The 20483-nt window shown below is 38.5% G+C and overlaps 1 protein-coding gene across 2 annotated transcripts in view; it reads right to left on the reverse strand.

The window, feature by feature from the left end:
- Positions 1–1334: 1334 nt before the first annotated feature.
- Rpe65 (retinoid isomerohydrolase RPE65) overlaps positions 1335–20483 on the reverse strand; it is a 29259-nt gene continuing 10110 nt past the window's right edge. For both annotated transcript variants that reach the window (XM_060393275.1, XM_060393273.1), the window contains 8 exons: positions 12783–12864; positions 12442–12574; positions 12213–12352; positions 10114–10243; positions 3536–3650; positions 3352–3446; positions 3137–3248; positions 1335–1486 (listed from right to left, as the gene is read on the reverse strand). In XM_060393275.1, coding sequence (XP_060249258.1) covers positions 1335–1486; positions 3137–3248; positions 3352–3446; positions 3536–3650; positions 10114–10243; positions 12213–12352; positions 12442–12574; positions 12783–12864 — 959 coding nt within the window. The remainder of the gene's footprint in view (positions 1487–3136; positions 3249–3351; positions 3447–3535; positions 3651–10113; positions 10244–12212; positions 12353–12441; positions 12575–12782; positions 12865–20483) is intronic.

Here is a 20483-nt window from a genome sequence, read left to right on the forward strand (position 1 = left end):
AAAGGGGGAGTTCTCCACTATTGCCATTTGTCCATAGCTTGTCAAGTCTCATCAGGATTGTTTGAATTCTCTTCCTCCATGGCCTGACAAGGCTGCATCATCATAGAGGAGTGATCAGAGAACAGTCAACAGAGTTCATAATAGAGGCATTATTATATCTGCTTCCCTCACTCAAGAGATCCACATGGAGACTGAGCTGCCAATCTGCCACATCTGAACAGAGGGTCAAGGTCCTCTCTATGCATGGTCTTCTGTTGGTGCATCAGTCTCTGCAGGACCCCTGGGCTCAGATTCTTTTAGTTTTGTTGGTCTCCTTGTGGGGCTTCAGTGCCCTCCATGTCCCTCTAATCCCACCCACTCTTCCTCCATAAGACTCCCTGCACTCTACCCAAAGTTTGACCCTGAGTCTCAGCATCTGCTTAGATCCTCTGTTGGGTGAATCATTTCAGAGGACCCTCTATAGTGACTCCCATCCCGTTTCTTCTCTTCCACCACTTCTGGTGTCTATCCTGTTTGCCATTCTGAATGAGACTTAAGCATCTTCCCTAGCATCCTCCTTAGTGCTTACCTCCTTTAGGTCTGTATATGGCTATCCTATATTATAAGGCTAATATATGTTTATAAGTGAGTGTATACCATGCCTGTCTTTCTGTTTCAGGGTTACCTCACTCAGGATGATCTCTTCTAGTTCCATCCATTTGCCTGCATTTCCTTGTTTTTAATATCTTAGTAGTATTCCATTGTGTAGATGTACCACAATTTCTGTATCTGTTTCTCCATTGAGGGACATTGTTTCCAGATTCTGGCTATTACAAATAAAACTGCTATGAACAAAGTTGAGCAAGAAAAGGCAGCTTTAAAAGTCCATATTCCTTTCCTATGTGATTAGTAAGTGCTTAAAATAGCATCCCAGTTTGTTTATCGCTCAGAGAAAGTCTCATCATATAAATAATCATTTAATTTTTAAAGGAACTACTTGCTCAACTTAGTGATTTCTGAAAAACACCACAAAATTATGTATATCTTCAACAAAAAGCCATGATAGACAGCAAGCTAAAATAAATGGAAATTAATTGTAGATTTGGAGCCAGCTGGCCTTCTTAGTGTCTTGTTAGAATATGTTGATGGTTTTCTTTATTTTTTTAATTAAAATTTACATTTATTTAGTACATGTGGACCTGTAAATACCATGATGGGTGTGTAGAGGTCAAAGGACAACTTCCTGGAGTAAGTTCTGTCCTTTCACAATGTGGCTTACAGAGACTGAATCAGGTTTTCAGACCTGGCAAAAATTGACTTTATCCGAAGCCATTTTTTTCTGACCTGGAGTATGTTCATGATCTTTTGAACAGTCCATGGAATGTAACAGGGATATTAGTCTCCACTTCAGCCCTGGCAATTTCACTCAAGTCTTTGGCATTTAGAATCAGGAGATATGCAGGCTTTTGTCCTACCCCAGGGCTCACCACCACGCTCAGAACCACACCTGTTAATTAAGGCAATTTTGAGAATTTAAAATCAGATCTTGATACAAGTGAATGTATAAAATTATTTAAAAATAAAAAAAATTATTAAAAAAATAAAGATTCAAAATAATCAGGTCTTACGATTATCTGACATTGAAATTATGCAGGTAGCAAGGTGCTATTACATTAACAAATATAGAAAAGCATGTGCCTTAGCTTGTTCTGGTCCTTTAATTATCTGGCCATGTGACCACTTGAAAGAATCCTCTAAAGTCTATCTTCCTGAACTAGCACTATTCCCAGGAAGGGAATGGCTTTGTCTCTCTTACAGTTGTACCACAGTATCTTACTACAATATCAAAGTAGTAACTCATCAATGTTGACTAAGTTAATGGATCTACGTTCTTATCTGTAATATAAGACTAACAAAAAAAGTTATGATCAAGAAAAAATGTATTCTTTAAAACGTTTAAAGCAGAAGGGTGTGTTATAACTGTAATTTTCAAGACCATATTATATGTAAGTTTACTTCTTTTAAACAAAATGAAAACATACCTTTTACTCTTTTTGAAAGAGTGGTGTAAATGTAAAAACTACTAATCAGAAAATGCTCCCACATTTTTTTTTAATTTCATCTTTCTAGAGTTTCCCATATTTTAATCCTGCAGAGTATAATAAATTTCCATGTCCTTGAATTAATGTTTTTAAATCATTTTATTATTTTTATGCACATTGGTGTTTTGCCTGCATGAATATCTGTGTACCACATGTATGTCTGGTGCCCACTGAGGCCAGAAAAAGGTGCTGGATCACCCTAACCTAGAATTGTGAGCTATAATGTGGGTGCTAGAAATTAAACCCTGTCTTTGACAAGTGCAGGCAGTGCTCTTAACCACTGACCCAGCTTTCCAGACCCTCTAACATTAATGCTTAATTGAGAATGATGCTATGTAATAAAGTTGCTCCACTATGTGTTAAGACTCTGGATTCTTTCTTAGCTCAAACTTACTAAAACAGACAGACAGACAGACAGACAGACAAAACTAGAGTCCCAGATGTGTACATTCATTGATTTGCTAGAACATTCTATTTTCTTTCTTAGCATTCCATCTACTTATTCAGAAATACATTTTGGTAAAGAAAGGCAAATATCTAGAATTCTTGCTGTTATGCCCTTTTCTCATCCCTTCTACTCAGAGTTTTACTTTGACACATAAGGTGTTTTACTGTGGTGTTTTGTTTTTGTTCGGTTTGGGGTTTTTTTGTTTGTTTGTTTGTTTTTCATTTTTTTTTCTAGTAGCAATCAATAAGAACTGACCACACATGAAAGTCACTTTCAAAGAAATTTCAGTTCTTGAGTGCTATACCACTCAGCTTAAGAATCATTTTTGAAGCTGGGTGTGGTGGCACATGCCTATAATCCTCGCACTTGGGGAGACAGAGGCTGTCAAATCTCTGGGAGATTGAGGCCAGCCTGGTCAGCAAATTGAGTCTGGTACAGCCAAGACTACACAGAGAAACCACGTTTTAAACAAACAAACAAACAAAAAATAAAAAAACCCACACAAACAAATCACTTTTGAAAGTTAGTGAGTAATTAGACTAATAATAGTAAACACACTGAATTTTGACACAAAGAAAAGTTCAAAAACACTCATTACTTTCATTACCATCATCTTCTTCCAGGCCATCTGGTTGAGAAACAAAGATGGGTTCAGATGGGTAAGAATCTGGCTCTTGCCACATCCAGATTTCTTTAGTTTTGACATTCAGCTTACAGAGCTGCTTATCCCCAAGAAAAAGCAATTAGTTAATTAATAAATTGCTTTACTCAATTAGTACATAACTCAAAAATCTATTGGGTGTCAGTAAGGTGTGTCAGTACCTTGTCTGGAACAAAGTGATTCAACCCAAGTCCATATGCATAGGTGTAAGGTTTTCCTCCACATTTCTGGTAATTGATTTGAGGAAATTCAAAGGCTTCAAAACAGAGTACAGACAGGAAAAATTCAGTATCTTCAAGTAAAACATCAATTCCCTTCTTAGTGATATTTTCTAGATCCTCTTACCTTGACGGGGCCCTGAAAAGAGAACCTCAGGTTCCAGCCAGATGGTTCCGTCACTGCACAGAATGGCTGTTGCAGTTGTATGGGGGAGTGTGACTAAATTCTTGCCTGTGTTGGCCTAAGGAAGAACAGAGACTTCAATGAGCAGGAAAGGAAATTCAAGTATTTATAAATGCTGCCTCTTTTCATAGGTCACCATGAAAGGAGGAACAACAAAAGCAAAGTCTTGAAAGTCTCTCAGATGGTATATTGGTAGGTTATAGGTATCTTGCTGGAAATGCATTGTTCAGGGTTAAATACCTGCCTCTACTTTAATGTGACTGCCATATTGATTAGTTTAAAATTCTGGATAATGGTCTTAGACCTCAGAAAAGGTGGCATGTGACATTACCCTTTCCCAAAAGTCTATTCTTCCATACAGTCAATCCATAAAGTAAATCAGTTACTTGTGTGTTAGGCACCATGCTAGGTATTAGGAAGGCAGGTATATTTAGGGATTCTTTACTCATCTATAAATTTTCTATTACAAATGAAGCTGGCATGACTGAAATCATCTCAGTCACTTAACTACTTCACAAACACTTACTGAGCATCTCCTGTAGACCATGGGTTATATTAGATGTTGGGGAGACAGTTATAAGAAGGGCTTAAATGGCCCATGTGGTATGTGAATGTAGAATTTAGGATGCCCCATAAAAACATTATAGTCAAGGGCTTTTATAATGTTATGGGATAAAAGAGATAAAGTAAGTGGCACTTACTTGTGGGTAGAAAGGACAGGACATTACAGTGGGCTCAGAACACTACTGAGTATGTCACTGTTAAGTGGGTGGAGGAAGGTTTCTGTATTTTTTAAGGAGTCAGAAAAAGACAAAAGCCTGAGAACAGCCTAAAGTTGAAATTTGGCTTCATATTAAAACAAGAACAGGACTTGAAAACTCACAAAGAAATAAGGGCTATCCAAGGAGTAATAGTAATAGTGATAGAGCTACTTAGCATGTTAGAGTAAGTAAGCAGGTGTGTGTGGAAGTGTGTTCCTCTGACAGTGCGGAACAAGTTTGGAAGCCTTGGTAAAATTGGAACCTAAACTAGAGAGAGCAAGACTGTAGGGCTGGAGCTATACCCTGGAAGCATGGAGCATGGCTTCCTGGTTCTACCCCTTCAGAATTTCTGAAGGCTCTGAATTTTAAAGAAGATGGCATGACTTCATGCAGGGGAAGTCAGGAAGAGTGCAATGGAGGAAAGGTGAGCTCAGAACTGACTGCAAAAACTCTATACATACAATGGAAAAGCCAAACTTAGTCAAAAGGAATAGGACTATGAAGGAAAGGCAAGCAGTGATGACTTCATTCACAGAACTGTCACAATCACACCCATCACATACGATCAAGGAAGACTGGAAAAAAAGCCAACTAGTCAGTTTCTGTCTGACACCTCCTTTTACCACTGACCCGAATACAGAACACTGATACAACATCATGGCAATGTTAATGAACAGTAGTAGCAGTTTTTATTTAAATGCCAGACACTGTACAGCACCTTTGATATACACCATATTCATTAGGTTCTCACAGCGGGTAAGTCCTGTCCTTCCCCATTTTATACATGAGGAAACTGAGCTCAAGAGGAAACATCATGCTGAAGTCACAGATCTAGGGTGTGCCTCCATCCCAGTCTTAACAAACTGCCTGCTTGGTTACCAGCTGAGTTAGGACTCTAGACCCATGGGGAAGTCACACAGGATCTTAGGGGCTCAATTTGTTTATTAAGGAGATGAAGCTGTTCACAGAAAAAATTGAGGGTTTGAGGAAGGACAATATGAAAAAGTAAATTTTTTTAAAGTACAGTTTCTGAAGAACAACACATGTTAACTCCTGAAGGTAAAGGCATTTATTATCATCTAGTTAGGATATTTGAAAATGACATGTATTTTTATTGTCAAAGAGAAAAGCTACTAGGCTAAATTAGAAAAATGACATTTATCTCATCACATATGTATACACACAGAATTTTTAAAGAGATGATTGCATGAAAACAGCAGGAAACACTTTTGGATCATATTTTACTCTCTTCTAAGTAGTGAGGGAAATTTCACAAGGGGAGTGAACCTTACGTTCCATTTGGAGATTAACAAATATACCTAATTTGTATACAGAGTACCAGGAATGTAGGAATAAAAATATAATAGCAGAGGGATCCAAAGTATGAGGTATTTGTGGGTTGAATTTTTTATTTTGTTTTATTTTTTAATTAATATTTTATTTTTTATATTAATTACAGTTTTCTCACTTTGTATCCAAGCTGTAGCTCCCTCCCTCATTCCGTCCTAATCCCACCCACCCTCCCTTATCTTGTCCTATGCCTCTCTCCAAGCCCACTGATAGGGGAGGTCCTCCTCCCTTTCCATCTGATCCTAGCTTATCAGGTCTCATCAGGACTGGTTGCATGGTCTTCCTCTGTGGCCTGGCAAGGCTGCTCCCACCTCAGGGGGATTGTGGTCAAAGAGCCTGCCACTGAGTTCATGTCAGAGACAGTCCCTGTTCCCCTTACTAGGATACCCACTTGGATACTGAGCTGCCATGGGCTACATCTGAGCAGAGTGTTCTAGGTTATCTCCATATATGGTCCTTGGTTGGAGTATCAGTCTCAGAAAAGACCCCTGTGTCCAGATATTTTGGTTCTGTTGCTCTACTTGTGGAGCCCTTGTCCTCTCCAGGTCTCACTATCTTCCCCTTCTTTCATAGGATTCGCTGCACTCTGCCCAAATTTAGTTATGAGTCTCAGCATCTGCTTTGATACACTGCTGGGTAGAGTCTTTCAGAGGCCCTCTGTGGTAGGCTCCTGTCCTGTTTCCTGTTTTCTCCTTCTTACATTTTCCATTCCGTTTGTTTTCCTGAGTGAGGATTGATCATTTTAGTGGGTTGAATTTTTAATAGGGAGTCTGAGCCCCTACCCAGACCCCACGTCCTTTTAAGAAAGAAAAAAATATCTTAGCTTATCAGTTTTCATAAGTATGCATAAACTTATGCATAAACTTGGAATTAATTACAGCTCTTTTTCAAGGATAAAGCCAAAACAAGTTCACAGATTTGGCAAAGATACAAATACTAGTGAAGTTAAAAATAATGGTATAAAAGTTAATAAATATTATATACATGTTGTTTTGTCACTTGTCATGTTACTATGGACTGAGTACCTCAGCACAGGAAGTCATCCTGCATGTGTCGCCATAAGCTGCATATGATTTCCTCTTCATCTACCAGTTGTGCCCTTCCCCTGTTATATCAGCCTGTTTTCCAGAACTAAACAGAAATGATTGAAATTTTTTATCTTAAATTTTGTTTTCTCAAACATGTTTATTATAAAATTAATTTTCTATAGGCAAAGGAAATGGGTGAAGGATTGTGTGGTGTATTGGTACTTAAACTGACTAAATACATAAATAAATGCAAATTTCATTGAAGGGTTGTCATGCCAGGCCATGGTACAGTAAAGAGATATTAGAACCAGCGCTTTCAACTTGTGGGTTGAATTTTTATTAGGGAGTCAGAGTAAGCTTCTTTGTAAAAGTGGCATTTGATACAAAACTTTTAGATGAGGAAACTTGCAAAGTATCTAAGCAGGGAGAGAAAAAACTGTCCTAATCGAGGGGAAGAGTCATGTATGTTCCAGAGTACTAGGGACCAGTGATATACTTAAGAGAACTGACTCCCTAATAAAAATTCAAGTTGAGAGGACTTGGTAAAAATAGTATTTGTATTAGTTATAGTACATTAAGAATATCAGGGAATGATGAACTGGGAGGGAATGAGGGAAGGTTGAGGGAATTGCTGGTCTAACGTGTCTACTGCAAGAATAAGAAAGATTAGCTTCACTTAGGTAGATAGATATTCAGGATATAGGTTCAGATGATAGTGGGTGGTAGATGAGGCAGCAAGAATCTTTGACTCTTTTCTGATTACTTTCATTTGTTTTAGATGAAGAGAAAGAATCATCATCATTACATATAAAGTTATAAAAGTGGGAGGTATATAAAAGTGAGGAGAGGAGAATTTGGAATATTTAACTAGCAAAGTAAGACAATATGTGAAGTTAGAAAATGAAGCCATAAGATTTGTGGTCAGACATTTAAAATTGAACCAACTAACATGACAGTGTGTTTGCAGCACTTAAATTTAGACTCAGAGGTACAAATATGGAGAGGATAGATTTGAGCTCTAATATGATTTTGATAAGTTTGATAAAGAAAAAAGTTAAAGGAGTGATTATCTACAGGGATGTTCATAATTGTTCACCTTGGAAAATGAATTGAGTGTGAAGCAAATGTGAGTTTTTCAAGGTAGTAAAGGATATGCTCAATGAAAGAAAATTTATAGTAAGGGTGGTAGCAGGGCAGGCAACATTGAAAGACAAAAGGTACAGGTAGAGCATGGAATGAATGGGATTGAAAGACCATTGAAATTACAGAATAAAAGAGGTTTTAGCTTTAGACTGTTACCCAATCTGTTCTGCATGCCATTGCCAGGGGGAGCCATGACATACACACACCACACACATTTGAACTCCCTCAGTAATACCTTACTGATTTTATGTTATCTAGAGACTTATAAAGAAAGTCCCTTTATAATCTCATTCCAATCTATTCTTCCCACCTGTTCTTACAAACCTACATCTCTCCTCTGCTCCCAATGAAGCAAAGCATCCCAACTATCTGTTATACTTCTGTGTTAAGTCTCATTTGCTATCTATCTATCTATCTATCTATCTATCTATCTATCTATCTATCTATCATCTGTCTATGTCTGTATATCCATATCTCTATATCATCTCTCTCTGTATCTCTATCTCATCTCTATAATATTTACATCTATATCATCTATCTCTATCTATCTATCTCTATCTCTATCATCTATCTCTAAATATATAATCTCTATCTGTATCTCTATCTTTACCTCATCTCTATATCCATATCTATCTATCTATCTATCTATCTATCTATCTATCTATCTATCTATCTATATCTAATCTTTGTCTTTGCAGAAGTTATTTTTCCTATCTGTAGAGCCCAGTTTCTCCCAACTATTATTATTTATCAGCTTGTATTCCATGCTTAAAGGCAAAATGATCAAGTTCTAAGCTGTGTTTGCTTTCTACTACCTCTGATTTAAGTCTTTAGTTCAATGTATCTGCCTTAATAACTTTTGTCAAAGCATGTAACATATACACAAAAAAGCATGTTGTTCATATAATTATTTGAGAAAATTATATTTTTTCTTGGCTTTGGTATTTTTTCTTTCTTTTGTTCTTTTAAAGATTGATTTATTTATTATTTATACAGTATTCTGATGGCATGTATACCTACATGCTAGAAGAGGGCTCCAGATCTCATTATAGCAACCATATGGTTGCTGGGAATTGAACTCAGAACATTTGGAAAAACAACCAGAACTCTTAACCTCTGAGCCATCTCTCCAGCCCCCTAGATTGGTAGTTCTATTTCATTAAAAATTCTGGATGTTGCTGATGTTATTATAAAACACTGGAGAGACAAAAAATATAGAAATGAAAAGATGGTTATGTAGGGTTCAGAAAGCCAACCCTTCAAATATTCATGATAACCAGATTTTCTGATTCTAGATCTGCTGTTCTTTCAGTCACAAAATCCCTTTAATAGCATACTTTCTTAATGGTAGTGTAGATCCAATGATTACTACATTTTGTAGATGGGTAACAACAAGTTCAGAGTGGGGTTTCTTATAAGTCACATTATCTATTCAAGCAGAGTCTCATAGTCACCTTCAAACCTTTCATTTCCAAAGAAAGATTAAATTCACATCACAGAGGTAGACACACCTGGGGCACAGAGGATATTTGTTTCAGATATCATCTACTCTCCAGGTTGTTAATTGTTTCTGAAAATCACCCCTCTTGTTTAGTGTTTATGGATCCTTACTTTTCTTTAAAAATTTTATCAAAAGATTATTTAAGACTCAACTTTGAGTTTCATGGTTTTATTTAGGCTCTTATTTCTATATTAATAAATTTGAATGCTATTTCTCTTGCCAGTATACCTACTGCATTTATTTCAGTTACCAGATCTTCAGAGGAATATTCTGAACTCCTCCCTGCTGTCTAATATTACTAAAAAATTTTATTGTCTAATATTGCCTTCAGATTTATAGAAAATCAAGTTTCCTTTGTTAACAGACTGAGTACCTGCTTTCTGATTCTTCATTTCTCCATAACTTAAAATTATTTAGAGTATTTATATAACTTACAAAGGATGTTAGGAATCACTGGGTCTGTAGTCATTAAGGAAGTATGCTTTCAAAGGGACTTTGTGAATGAAAAGGTCACAAATTTAAAAATCAAGAAAACTATATCTCATCTGGGTTCTATGAAAGTCATTTTTTCTAAATCACACAATTCTTTTGAGCTTCAGCTTCTCCATTTTTGAAATGAAAGATTTAATTACTATTTTTAAAGCTCCTCCCAGATCTGAAATTTCAAGATTATACATATAAACATTACAGTTTTCAAGAGAGATGAAACACTCATGAAATCCTTGTAAAGGAAATTACCTTGTCAATTGTCAAAGGAAGTACATATCTCCTGACTTCAGGCTGAGGAGCCATCATGGCATTTTTCTTTACTTCTTCCCAGTTCTCACGTAAATTGGCTAAATATAAGTAATTATAAACAAATTCAAACCTGAAAAACAAGAAGCCAATCATGAACACAATTACAAAAAATAAAGCGGGATCTAATGTAGCACAATCTGGCTTTGAACTTAAGATTTTTCTGTCTCATTCTCCCAAATGCTGGGATTTAAGGCATGCACCACCACACCTAACAATTACAGATGATTTTAGAGATGATTCATGACTTTGAAAGCATATATGTCTGGCTGTTTCTTAGGCCACAACCCATTATTTCTGGCTGTTGACAGAAATAATGTTAAAGCCATTTCCTCCTACTCAGTGACGGAAATAAAGAGGTTTGCCTCATGACTATATTGCAATAACAGCTACCTTACATACTCTTTGTCTGCCCCATTGTTTATACTCTGTGTGTTTAGGAGTCAATGACTAGCCTGCGAATAGCATGTTTGTTTCTATTATTCAGAATAGGAAAGGGTTTAAGGCATCTTAAAGACCTTGAGATGGTTAAACTTTTCAAGTCACAAAACCTTCCATTTTCAGGCTTCATTTCGATCTGGTGAGTTTTCAGTATCAACTGTAATTCTGATAGTCAGTCTGTCTCTGATTTTCTAAACTCTCTGCTCATTATCATCATGCTTTTGCTATTTCATACCACTTCCCTTTTCATAGGTGACTCACATTAAACAACAAGGAATTGCATATTTATTAAAGCACTGTTTTTTTGTTTTTTGTTTTTTTTTTTCTCAATGCAGTTTATTCAGAAACCTTGAACAATCTTCTGACCCTGGGGAAAGCCAGCCCACAGCTTAAAATAGCCTCTGGGTAGCCAACCCCAGCGTGCCTCGTGGGCAATGCAGATAGGTCCACATACACAGAAGCAAGCCAGATCCTCAGCCTTAGCCAAATATGGAGTTGTTTGTGACAGAGAGCACTCACCATCGGGAAGGTGGAAGGCGGAAACCAGCTCCATCTTTAAGGCGCGGCATTCCGCAGCTCTCTACAGTTCCCCCTTTTTGTTTTAGATGCATCAGGCAAGAGTAGAGGTCTGATCTCTGATATTAGAAATAAATTGGGACTTTGTACCGATGTTCATTTAGGTGTCATCCACCCAAAAAGCATCAGACCTGTCTGATACCTTTTTCTCAGAGGCGGGACCTGGGGCATCAACCCGCATGCAATCAGACATGCTCTTCTCTGGGTCCAAAGCGGCTGACCCTGAGTGCAGTGCTTAGCCTCACATCCTGAGCATAACATTTTAGCTTTTTATGGTAGTCAACCATGCTTGGGGAGACTGTCCTGCTTCAATGGCTGTAAAGGCCTGAATGATCATGGCTGCATTATGCTGTTGTGAGACTCTAATCTTGCATATACACCACAGACAAACCAAGGAGACCAACACCAGAAGGCCTGCTAATGCTCCCATGCCCGCCCATTCCTTCAGATGATTCATGGCTGCAGCAATCCATGATGATAATCCTGTGGCTAGTCCTGCATCCACTCTGGTAGAATTTACCGTAACAATGGCCACTCTCAGCTGCTCCATCATAGTATCGAATTTGAAAAGGGATCTTGGAATTACAGCCGCCATTGTTACTGCCATCTCATTGGCGGCTGTTGGAGCTACCACCGCGGCATTAGCCATGAGTCATACTGTGCAGACTGCTCAGACCCTAAATAATCTTTTAGCCAATGTAGCTCATGCTTTAGATGTACAAAAAGGAATTAAAAGGGAGGCTAAACTAAAAGGAGGCTTGATGGTGTTCAATCAGAGGATTGACCTCGTGCAGGAGCAAATTGATACCCTATGGCAAATCGCTCAACTTGGCTGTCAATGGACTTGGAAGCCAATGGACTTTGTGTCACTAGCATACAATATGAGAATTTTTCCCATGCTGCAAATCTTTCTAAACAATTGTCTAGCTATATTTTAGGTAATTGGACTGGAGAATTCGATATTATTAAAGCACTGTTTACAGAAGAAACTGGAAGTGGAGAATTTATTCAACATTTTATCTTACCCTTTCCAACAACAGAGATCCGCAATCAGAAACCCGTTGTCTTCATAAGTATTGATATGATGGAAGAGATTGAAAGGGGAGGTTCTATATTTATTATTAAAATATTTTCTTCTTTTTTTGTCAGCAACATGAAGCCAAACCTGGATACATACGGTAATGTTTTGATAAGTTTATAAAGGAAAAAAATACTTTCCTCAGAATTAGAACTTAACAAATGAATCAGACATACCCCCATGCTTTCATTGGATTCAAAACAGTCCATATAGTTAGCTTCCCAAATACTCCATGAAGAAAGAAACTTGAAGAGGTTAATTTTGACCGGAGTCTCCACAAAAACGATATAGTTGGGTGTCAGACCAAAACTGAAACACAAATAAGCTTATGAATAGGAGGGCTATTTCTCAGTTACACACACACACAGTTTTCAGAAAGTGTAATTAGATTCTCAGATCTAGAATGCTTACAGGAAATTAATTTGTTTTAAACATAGTTTTCTACAAAGAACTGTCTGGATTAAGGTCGGTATCAAAGGTAGGCAAGAAAAATCTTTAAATATGAGCCTGAAGTTACCTATGTACATAAGATGGCTTGAACCGATCACTGCAGGGGAACTGAACAACAATTTCTGACTTGTTTACTGGATCTTCCTTATCTGAAATAAAGTGGTTTTAAAGGCTTTAGGAGAACAATTAATTCTTCCTCCTCTTTCTCTTTCTCTTCCCACTTCTTCATGCAAAGCATTTAAAACAGCTTATACAAGCAAAAAATACGTTTTCAGATGTGAAATTTTTTTTCAGAGATTGTTTGTATCTTCTCAGTCATTGGGATATCTTAGTGGAATTTCATGTTGTTAATGAGGTCTTGAATGAGGGGTGGTTACCAAAGGGTTCCACTGAGTTTCTTCTGGGGTAATGACAAAGAATTGTATGTCTTAGAAAGAAGACTCACTCAGGAAAGTGAAGTGACAGTTGAAGAGCAGGGAGCCATTGATGAACTGTCAGCTAGAAAATTGAGATGGAAGACAAGAAAGTGGGAGCTGAGGGTCCCGGACAGAAAGTGACAGGTGTAGATCCAAAGACATCTGATAGAATGGAAGTAAGTTATGGGATGACACAGGAGTAAAGATGCACCAGACACAGACAGAATTAAAGAACAATACCCCACTCCCCAACTTGATATTAACAGGCAAGCTGCTCCTATTGAGGGCAAAAGAGAGACTCCAGAGGTCAAAATCTACTCTGGGGCTTTGGGCAGGCCTTTCTATAGGCTTTTGGGGGTCCTCAGGCTTCCCTTTCTTCTCTGATTGGTCCCATACTGAGTATCCTCTCTTTAATAGGCTCTTTTTCGATTGGCCTGTCATTTAGAGTTAAGAACAGTTTCAGTCTCTTCGAGGGAGAAGGATCTCCCCCTACCCCAGGAACCCAAAATAGTTCTTCCTTTAGAAGCCAGCCTTGTTTTCCCAGATCCGCCCATTTTCTGCTGAATTCCCTTCATTGTGAAGCTGCACTAACCTAGGAAAATCCAAACAGCCGCAATTAGAGAAAGCACATAGGGAAGAGTACTATGGAGTCACATCTTACAATAAGCAGAGGTCAGGTTTAGGTTCAAGGTAGTAAAGCAGTGCTTTATTATGGGCTAAATCCTCTCATGGGAATGCAAAGCTCCTCAAAACTATAGTGTGGATGAGCAATATCAACAGATCTGTCCAACAAATACTATGCATGCTAAAGTTCATGTCTGATAAAATAATATAAATTACTTTTTAAGTAATGGCAGTGGCCTCATTCACAAACTTTTCAGTCTATACAAAGAGGAACTCAAGATTTTGCTTGGCATTCAAAGAGAAATTTAGGGGACCCAAGATGGCGGCGACCAGCCCGCATTCAGAGGAGCTGAAACTCCGAATTGGTGAGTCGAGGGGCTGTGGAACCAAAAACAACGGTATGAGGAGTCCGGGGAGAAGGGACAAACCCTGATCTGAGTCAAATAGGACACAGGCCAACCGCGGACATCTCTGTGGAGTTCTCTTGGGGAATCGATTCCTGGGCACTTCCCCATAACGGGCGGGCAGAAGCAGCAGTGGAAGTGGCCAAGCCTGCAGTATAGCAGCCAACAGGGAAACTGCAACAGAGCTAAAGAGCAACTAGCAGCTGAAGCAGAGGAGGAACCCCACAGTGCACACAGCTCACCTGCACACAGTGCTGCCTGCTCCAAGCACAGATCTCCCTCCTTGATATTTGAGGCTGAGAACACTCAAACCCCCGCGTTTCCACCCACAACCTCCGATCTCCAGCCTTGCCGGAGGGGGAAACAGCAGAGGAAGCACATAGAGCTTCCCAAATTAGAGAGCAGAGCCCAGCCTGCTGTGCTCACAGCTTCTAGCACAGAGCACAGGGCTGAACACAGAGAGCCCATTACAGTGTAATCGTCCGCAGCGTCAGCCACAGACCCCAGAGTCCAGCCTGCAGAGTCCTCCGCAGACCGGAGACCACGGGGTATTCAGGAAACCAGTGCAGGCGCTTTGTGCCCACAATCTGCGCTTGCTAACTGCACCAGCATCCACATCCCCTCCTGCATTTGCCCCCAACCCCCAGATCCCAAACACCTACACTCTCTAGCACTCCCTGTCAAGACACACGCACACACGCACACGCTTACTCCCCCACAATAACGAATCTGCGCCAGTGGTTTTCCTTCCTTAGGTACAACCTTAGCAGCAGCACACACTCTCAAACAACTGGACCTTCCTGATCTTCCTGAAGAATACTCCAGAGACCAGAGAAAGACCACTCCAGTCTGAAGTTCAGACTCAAGGATAAAACAGTGAAGATCACATATAAGCAAATGGCCAAAGGTAGGTATAAGAACTCACCCAACAAAAACCAGGACACCATGGACCCACCAGCAACTCCCAAAATAAATGGATATTTTAACTCAGCGGAAACACAGGAAAATGACTTTAAAGCTATGCTTATGCAGTTGTTAGAGGAACAAAAAGAGGAAATTAATAGAGCTCTTAAAGAAATACAGAAGACTATAACTGCCCACGTACAGGAACAATTAGAGACATATAGAAAAGAAACAAACAAAAAAATAGGAGCCACATTCACTCAGATGCAGGAAATGGTCCAAAGCATGAAAACAGAACTAGAATCTATAAAGAAAACACAAACAGAGAAAATCCTGGAACTGGAGAACTTAGAGAAAAGATCAGAAACCACAAAGGTAAGCATCACCAATAGAATACAAAAGAAGGAAGAGAGAATCTCAGGTGCTAAAGATACACTGGCTCAAATTGATTCCTCCCTCAAAGAAAAGGTAAAATCAGAAAAGTTCCAAACACAAAAAATACAAAAAAATTAAGGACACTATGAAAAGACGAAACCTAAGAGTAATAGGAATAGTTGAAAGAGAAGACTCCAGGCTCCAAGGATCGGAAAATATTTTCAAGAAAATCATAGAAGAAAATTTTTCCAACTTAAAGAAAGAGATGTCTATAAATATACAAGAAGCTTACAGAACACCAAATAGACTAGACCAGAAAAGGAATACTTCACGTCACATCATAGTCAAAACTCTAAACCTACAAAACAAAGAAAAAATATTAAAGGCAGCAAGGGAAAAAGGTCAAGTAACATATGAAGGTAGACCAATCAGAATCACGCAAGACTTCTCATCAGAAACTATGAAAGCCAGAAGGGCCTGGGCAGAGGTCATGCAGTCTTTAAGGGAACACAGATGCCAACCCAGACTACTATACCCAGCAAAGCTTTCAATCAACATAGTTGGAGAAAACAAAATATCCATGATAAAACTAAGTTTAAGCAATATCTACATAGCAACCCAGCCCTACAGAAGATACTAGAAGGAAAACTCCAATCCGATGAAAACAACTACACCAAAGAAAATATAGGATACAGATAATTTCCCAACATAAATTAAAAGAAAAAAAAAGCAATGAATCATAGTAAGACCACCAACTCTACAATAAAAGGAACTAACAGTCATTGGTCATTATTATCTATCAACATAAATGGTCTCAACTCTCTAATAAAAAGACACAGACTAACAGAATGGTTGCGAAAAACAGGATCCAACATTCTGCTGAATCCAAGAAACCTATGCAAAAAAGATAAACACTACCTCAGAGTAAAGGGCTGGAAAAACGTTTTTCAGGCAAATGGACCCAAAAAACAAGTGGGGGTAGCTATCCTAATATCTAATAAAATAGACTTTCAACCAAAATTAATCATAAAAGATAAGGAAGGGCACTTCCTACTCATCAAAGGAAAATTCCAACAGGAGGACATCACAATTTTGAACATCTATGCACCAAATACAAGAACATCTACATTTGTAAAAGAAACATTATTAAAGCTGAAATCACACCTTGATCCCAAAACCTTAATAGTGGGAGACTTCAACACTCCACTCTTACCAAGGGACAGGTCATCCGGTCAGAAGCAAAACAGGGAAACAAGGGCACTTACAGAGGCCCTAAACCAAATGGACCTAATAGATGTCTAAAGAACTTTCCACCCCAAATCAAAAGAGTATACCCTCTTTTCAGCACCTCGTGGAACCTTCTCCAAAATAGACCATATAGTTGATCACAAAGCAAACCTCAGCAGATACAAGAAGATTGAAATAATCCCTTGTATTCTATCTGACCATCATGGTCTAAAGCTGGACCTCAACCACAACAGAAACAGCAAAAACCTGCACATACATGGAAACTGAACAACTTACTACTCAATGACAGCTTGGTTAGGGAAGAAATAAAGAAATTAAAGACTTCCTAGAATTCAATGAAAATGAAAGCACAACATACCCAAACTTATGGGACACAATGAAGGCAGTGCTAAGAGGAAAGCTCATAGCACTAAGTGCCTCTGAGAAGAAATTTGAAACATCACATACAAACAACTTAATGGCCTAACTGAAATCCCTAGGAAAAAAAGAAGCAGATACACTCAAAAGGAGCAGATGGCTGGAAATAATCAAACTCAGGGCTGAAATCAATCAATTAGAAACAAATAAAACTATTCAAAGAATCAATGAAACCAAGAGTTGGTTCTTTGAGAAAATCAACAAGATAACAAGCCCTTAGCCAAACTAACAAAAAGGCAGAGAGAAACTACCCAAATCAGCAAAATCAGAAATGAAAAGGGGGACATAACGACAGACACCGAGGAAATCCAAACAATCATTAGGGCTTACTACAAAAGCCTATATGCCACAAAATTTGAAAATTTAAATGAAATGGACAATTTTCTTGATAGATTCTATCTACCTAAATTAAGTCAAGTTCAAGTAGAAAGACTGAATAGTCCCATATCCCCCAAAGAAACAGAAGTAGTCATCAAAAGTCTTCCTTCCAAAAGAGCCCAGGGCCAGATGGTTTCAGTGCAGAATTCTACAAGACCTTCAGAGAAGACATAACTCCAATTCTCTTCAAACTGTTCCACAAAACAGAAACAGAAGGAACATTACCAAACTCATTCTATGAAGCGACAGTTATCTTGATACCTAAACCACACAAAGATCCAACAAAGAAAGAGAACTTCAGACCTATCTCTCATATGAATATTGACGCAAAAATACTCAATAGAATACTTGCAAACTGAATCCAAGAACACATAAAAGATATCATCCACCATGACCAAGTAGGCTTCATCCCAGGCATGCAAGGGAGGTTCAATATACAGAAATCCATTAATGTCATCCACCATACAAACAGACTGAAGGAGAAAAAAAACATGATCATCTCCTTAGATGCCGAAAAAGCATTTGACAAAGTCCAACACCCATTCATGTTTACAGTCTTGGAGAGATCAGGGATACAAGGCACATACCTAAAGATAGTAAAGGCAATATACAGCAAGCCTATAGCTAACATCAAACTCAATGGAGAGAAACTTAAATCAATCCCACTGAAATCAGGAACAAGACAAAGCTGCCCACATCTTTTCAACATAGTACTTGAAGCCCTAGCGAGAGCAATAAGACAACTAAAAGAGATCAAGGAGATACAAATTTGAAAGGAAGAAGTCAAAATATCACTGTTTGCAGATGATATGATAGTATACATGAGCGACCCCAAAAATTCAACCAGAGAACTCCTTCAGCTGATAAACACCTTCAGCAAAGTGGCCGGATACAAAATCAACTCAAAAAAATCAGAAGCCCTCCTGTATACCAAGACAAAAGGGCCAAGAAAGAAATTAGGGAAACAACACCCTTCACAATAGCCACTAATAACATAAAATACCTTGGGGTGACTCTAACCAAGCAAGTGAAAGACCTGTTTGAGAAAAATTTCAAGTCTCTGAAGAAAGAAATTGAAGAAGATATCAGAAGATGGAAAGATCTCCTGTGCTCATGGATTGGTAGGATTAACATAGTGAAAATGGCCATTCTGCCAAAAGCAATCTACAGATTCAATGCAATTCCCATCAAAATACCAACACAATTCTTTACATACCTTGAAAAAAAGATTCTCAGCTTCATATGGAGAAACAAAAACCCCAGAATTTCCAAAACAATTCTGTACAACAACAGATCATCTGAAGGTATCTCCATCCCTGATCTCAAGCTGTACTACAGAGCAATAGTAATAAAAACTGCATGGTATTGGCATAGAAACAGAAAGGAGGATCAATGGAACTGAATAGAAGACCCAGAAACAAACCCACACATCTATGAATACTTGATTTTTGACAAAGAAGCCAAAACCATTCAATGGAAAAAAGACAGCATCTTCAACAAAGATGCTGTCCAACTGAATGTCTATGTGCAGAAAAATGAAAATAGATCCATATTTATCACCCTGCACAAAAGTAAAGTCTATGTGGATCAAAGACCTCAACGTAAAACCAGACACATTAAATCGGTTAGAAGAAAAAGTAGGGAAGACCCTAGAACTCATCGGCACAGGAGACTACTTCCTGAACAGAATACCAACAGCACAGGCTCTAAGATCAACAATAAATAAATGGGACCTCATGAAACTGAAAAGCTTCTGTAAAGCAAAAGACACTGTCATCAAAACAAAACAACAGCCTACAGACTGGGAAAGGACCTTCACCAACCTTACATCTGACAGAGGGCTAATATCCAGTATATATAAAGAACTCAAGAAGTTAAAAAGCACAAATCAAGCAATCCAATTAAAAAATAAGCCATGGAGTTAAACAGAGAACTCTCTGTAGAAGACTGTAGAATGGCAGAAAAACACTTAAAGAAATGCTCAACGTCCTTAGCCATCAGGGAGATGCAAATCAAAATGACCCTGAGATTTAACCTTACAACCATCAGAATGGCTAAGATGAATAACTCAACTGACAACACATGCTGGAGAGGATGCAGAGAAAGGGGAACCCTCCTCCATTGCTGGTGGGAATGCAAACTTGTACAACCACTTTGGAAGTCAATCTGGTGCTTTCTCAGACAAATAAGAATAGTGATTCTTCAAGATCCAGCTACACCACTCCTAGGCATATATCCAAAATATGCTCAAGTACACAACAAGGACATTTGCTCAACCATGTTTATAGCAGCTTTATTTGTAATAACCAGAACCTGGAAACAACCCAGATGTCCCTCAGTTTGGGAATGGATACAGAAATTGTGATATTTTTACACAATGGAATACTACTCAGCAATTAAAAACAAGGAAATCATGAAATTTGCAGGCAAATGGTGGGACCTAGAAAAGATGATCCTGAGTGAGGTATCCCAAAAGCAGAAAGACACACATGGTATATACTCACTTATATTGACCTATAAAATAGGATAAATATACTGAAATCTACACAACTATAGATTATACAACTATAAAGAAGATAAGCAAGAAAGAGGACTCGGGGTAAGATGGCCAATCCTCACTTAGAAAGACAAATGGGAGGAACATTGGATGTAGGAGAAAACAAGTAACAGGACAGGAGCCTACCACAGACGGCCTGTGAAAGACTCTACCTAGCAGTGTATCTACGCAGATATTAAGACTCATAACCAAACCATCGGCAGAGTGCAGGGAATCATATGAAAGTAGGTGGTATTAGTAAGACCTGGAGAGTATAGGAGAGCCACAAGGACCAAATATACCAGGGAACAGGGGTCTTTCATGAGACTGTTCTTCCAACCAAGGACCATGTATGGATATAACCTAGAACCCCTGCTGGGATATAGCCCATGGTAGCTCAGTGTCCAAATGGGTTCTCTAGTAAGGGGAACAGGGACTATTTCTGACATGAACTCAACCACAAGCTC

Source organism: Meriones unguiculatus, chromosome 10 (genome assembly GCF_030254825.1).
Source record: "Meriones unguiculatus strain TT.TT164.6M chromosome 10, Bangor_MerUng_6.1, whole genome shotgun sequence".
NCBI classification, from domain to species: Eukaryota; Metazoa; Chordata; class Mammalia; order Rodentia; family Muridae; genus Meriones; species Meriones unguiculatus.